This window comes from Sinocyclocheilus anshuiensis, unplaced genomic scaffold (genome assembly GCF_001515605.1).
Source record: "Sinocyclocheilus anshuiensis isolate Anshui unplaced genomic scaffold, SAMN03320099.WGS_v1.1 scaffold10112, whole genome shotgun sequence".
NCBI lineage: Eukaryota > Metazoa > Chordata > Actinopteri > Cypriniformes > Cyprinidae > Sinocyclocheilus > Sinocyclocheilus anshuiensis.
The window spans coordinates 1-4,493 of record NW_015556507.1 but is presented as its reverse complement, the minus strand read 5'-3'; the positions used below and the strand labels follow the sequence as shown (position 1 = coordinate 4,493).

General features: G+C 34.7%; 2 gene segments (V, D, J or C); both read left to right on the top strand.

The window, feature by feature from the left end:
• Positions 1–214: 214 nt before the first annotated feature.
• Positions 215–672, top strand: LOC107676319 (Ig kappa chain V-VI region J539-like). The segment is given in 2 exon segments: positions 215–254; positions 332–672. Coding segments are annotated over 2 exon segments (381 nt in total).
• Positions 673–1,168: 496 nt separating this feature from the next.
• Positions 1,169–1,735, top strand: LOC107676318 (Ig kappa chain V-III region NG9-like). The segment is given in 2 exon segments: positions 1,169–1,208; positions 1,419–1,735. Coding segments are annotated over 2 exon segments (357 nt in total).
• The last annotated feature ends 2,758 nt before the right edge of the window (positions 1,736–4,493 follow it).

The window sequence follows — 4,493 nt, the reverse complement described above, 5'->3', positions numbered from 1 at the left end:
CTCTGTTAAGTAATTGAAAATTTGAGAAATGCCATTACTTTGAAATATAACAAATGCAAGCTGATTTAGGCATCAATCCATCATAATATATGTTAATTTCTGTGCTTTATAAGAGGGTTATGTCAAAAGGCGGAGCTTAACACCAGCTTGTAAAACAGATTAGTTCAGTGATAATCAGCATCACAGATCACTGATGCAAGCAGCAACTACCATCATGTTCACTTGTGTGCTTATACTGCTGACTTTAACTCAAGGTAAATTCTTACATGAATCATTATCATTGCATGACAATATCTCATTTTAAACATGCTTAAATAAGCTTTTGTCGTAGGTAACAGAGCTAAAGATGTCATCACCCCATACAGTGATGCAGCATTTGCCACTGAGACTGAGAGTGTGAAACTCTCTTGTAACTACACTGGTTCTGTTAATAGTCTTCACTGGTATCGGCAATATGCAGGTTCACCACCACAGTTCCTCATTCTGGATTACTATGGAACAACTACTCATGCTAATCTTCCAATTTCTGGAATATCCATCAGTCACAGAAAAGAAGAGAACAGAGTGGATCTGATCATCTCCTCTGCTGCAGTATCAGACTCTGCTCTCTACTACTGTGCTTTTGAGGCCCACAGTCACAGGAAACACTCTACACACCATAAAAAAACCTGACTAACTCTATAGTCTTAAAATGTTCACAAATGTATCATCCTGGTTAGACTCAGATGTTGTCAATGGGAGCATAAATGTTTGTCACACCACAACTAGGGGGTGCTGTGTACATTCAAATATTTCAGAGAGGACAAATTTAATGCTGCAAGCACAAACCTCACTATCAAATATTGAATATTTAAACTCTACCAAAAAGGCTCTACTTGGTTTAGCTTTAAATGATCTTCATATTAACATAATAAACATAGTCACAGTCACACTTGCTGATAAAACTGAATTAGTAGAGGGAGATACTTATTGAACAAGAGGTAGAATTTTTAAGATATTCATACACTGAAGGCACAATCATCTCAGCTTTTATAAGGGAAAACAAAGAAGGAGGTCTAAATAAGCCACACCCACACTGCAACTTCACAACAAGATACTACAATCACACAATTACCTTTAAACTTCAGTTTATAAAGCCTAGAGCATGAAGTTAGTAAATCTTGGAGAGATGGAGAGATGCGTTCTTCTGATTCTAATATCCACTCCAGGTATAAAACATGTAATCTGAGCAGACTCAAAAATAATGTACATTAAAATGTTTTGGCCATGCAAACATTTTTTAATGTTACTCTATTACTATAACGACAGCACATTTGTTGAAGAAACTGTTTTTATTATTGTAATTTTAATTTAAAAATGTTGTGAAATTTTGGGCAAGCCAGCTGACCTGTTATGAAATCTCTCCAAATCTCTTGCAGGTATTTTATCTGACAGCATTCAACCGAAAGACAAGGAAACTACTATTTACAGAACAGAAGAAGAGCGTGTAACGCTGAGCTGCACGTATGATACAGGCAGCAATTATGTCTATCTCTACTGGTACAGACAGTATCCTAACAGAGAACCAGAATATTTACTGTATAAAGGTGCCCGGACATGGAGCAGTCGTGGAAATATACCAGACACTCGGTTTCAGTCGATTACATCAGAAACATCTACTGAACTCACTATTAAGAGTGTAACTCTGTCAGATTCAGCTCTCTATTATTGTGCTCTAAGAGTAGCAGCCCAGTGATACAAAATGCCTGAGAAGCTTTACAAAAACTCACATGTAGTTTTTGCCTTTAAAAATATTATCAAATAAAAGTTAAGCCACAATCATATTTTGCGTAAAACCACAACACTTCACAAACACAATACTGTAACACCTGCTGGAAGAAAAAAAAAAGTGTGCTTATGTGGAAAGTATACAGGAAGATGATAATTCATTGTTTTTGTCATGCCATAATAAACCTTCCTACAAAATAAACTCTGAAAATATTGTTTTCAATGGGGGGGATAAAACAGTTTTTTAATGCTGTCAGCAGTAGGTCTAAACTGACTAAAAGTAAGAGACCAAAATATAGAACAACAAATGTTTCAATGTCTCTTTAATACATTATGTCAGCAACAAACATCAGGCTATTAGTGGTACTACAGTAAAACTCCTGAACTGCATGTTAATATCTGTCATATCTAGGCTTCAAATGCTATTTTATCTATTATAGACTGCAACTTTAAGGAGAGGAGTTAATCTGAGACGTCCTCCTACGTGGCAAAAAATTAATGATTTGTTGAGCAATAGTTTGTGCTGAATACAGCATTGTGCAAAATGATGCTCTGCTTGCAAGTTTTGCTTTGTTGTTTTGTTTATTTTTCCAAATTGACCCCTTTTAACTATGATGAATTAAATAAAGTATAATTGTTTCATTAGGTAATTATTGGTATGAAAAAGTGACTGTAATTCAGTGTTCATGCGGATTAAAGTGCCCCTTTATTTGACTGGATTTTCCTGTCAGTTAAATTAATTCGTTGTTTTTTTTGTTTGTTTGTTTTGACCAGACACATTGATGTTTTTAGCACCTCAACAGACTAAACTATAGTGTTGTTTAAAGAAGGTAATGAATTAAACATTAAAAAAACATAAAATTCACTATTACAGCAGATACTTGAATACGAAGACTGTATCTTTAAGGGGAGGTGCTTGCAGGAGACATGCTCTGCTAGACAATGAATGAATCTGCTCTGTACTACTGTGCTCTGACGCCCACTGTGACAGGAAAACACTACACACCATACAAAAACCTGACTGACTCTTAAAATGAGATGTTGCCAAAAACAACAGGATCCATACAAATGAATATGTCAGTTAGATTCTGATGTTTTAAATTTATATTTAACTATACATTTTCTGTCTGGTTAGTATTTCTGTACCTTTATGTACATGCATTGATTTAGTGGATTCTAAGTATTGAATGAGACAATTTAAATAATCACTGATGGCATATCAAATTTTTATTTCTAAAGGTGTCATCATTTTTGAAAAATATAGCAATAAATAAAGTCAAAATTTATAAGCCATCATATTTTTTAGATTCACAAATGTTTTATCCTAATTAGAATTTTGGATGTTGTCAGTGGGGAATACATTTTATACCACCACTGGGGGGTGCTGTGTACATTTCAGAGAGGATGCCCGACTGAAAGACAGTGGAGGCTTGTTACCAATGCAAGATAAAGCAAATGATAAATAACCAGTGGAGAAACATCACAGACGATTATGCTTAAACATCAGAAGAAGCAGAAATCATGATCACGATTAAAATACAGATCACTGTGCAGCCTTACACAAGACTACAAATATAATGCTACAAGCACAAACTTCACTATCAAATACTGAATATTCTAACGCCAATAAATAGCCTCTATTTTGTTTACCTTTGAATGATTTTATAGTAATATATATTCATAAAACTGATCAAACTGAATTAGTGGATGAAGATACTTCCTCAACTGTTACTCAACAAGTAATTTTGGTTTTAATAATTATTTTTAAGATATTAGTACAATGAAGGCACAATCATTTCAGCTTTTAATAAGGAAAGACACAGAAGGAGGTCTACATAAACCACACCCACACTGCAACATCACAACAAGATACTACAATCATACAATTACCTTTACTTCATTCCATAAAGCAAGTTAGTAAACCTTCCCAACATGGAGAGATGCTTTCTACTGATTCTAATATTCACACCAGGTATAAAACATGTAATCTGAGCAGACTCAAATGTAATTAACAAATGTTTTGGCCATGCAAACTTTTTGTAATGTTACTCTATTACAGTAACGACATAATTTTTGAAGAAACAGTTTTTATTATTGTCAGTTTAATTTTAAATGTGATGAATTTTCGGACAATCCAACTGACCTGTTATGAAATCTCTCCAATTCTCTTGCAGGCATTTTATCTGACAGCATTCAACCAAAAGACAAAGAAACCAATTCTCTTGCAGGCATTTTATCTGACAGCATTCAACCAAAAGACAAAGAAACTACTATTTACAGAACAGAAGAAGAGCGTGTAACGCTGAGCTGCACGTATGATACAGGCAGCAATTATGTCTATCTCTACTGGTACAGACAGTATCCTAATAGAGAACCAGAATATTTACTGTATAAAGGTGCCCGGACATGGAGCAGTCGGGGAAATATACCAAACACTCGGTTTCAGTCGATTACATCAGAAACATCCACTGAATTCACTATTAAGAGTGTAACTCTGTCAGATTCAGCTCTCTATTATTGTGCTCTAAGAGTAGGAGCCCAGTGATACAAAATGCCTGAGAAGCTTTACAAAAACTCACATCTAGTTTTTAATTAAAAAATTAACCACAATCATATCTTGTGTAAAACCACAACATGCACTTCTTTCACAATACGATACTGTAACACCTGCTGGAAGAAAGGGAAATGTGTGCTTAGGGGGAAACTATACAGGAAGATGATAATTC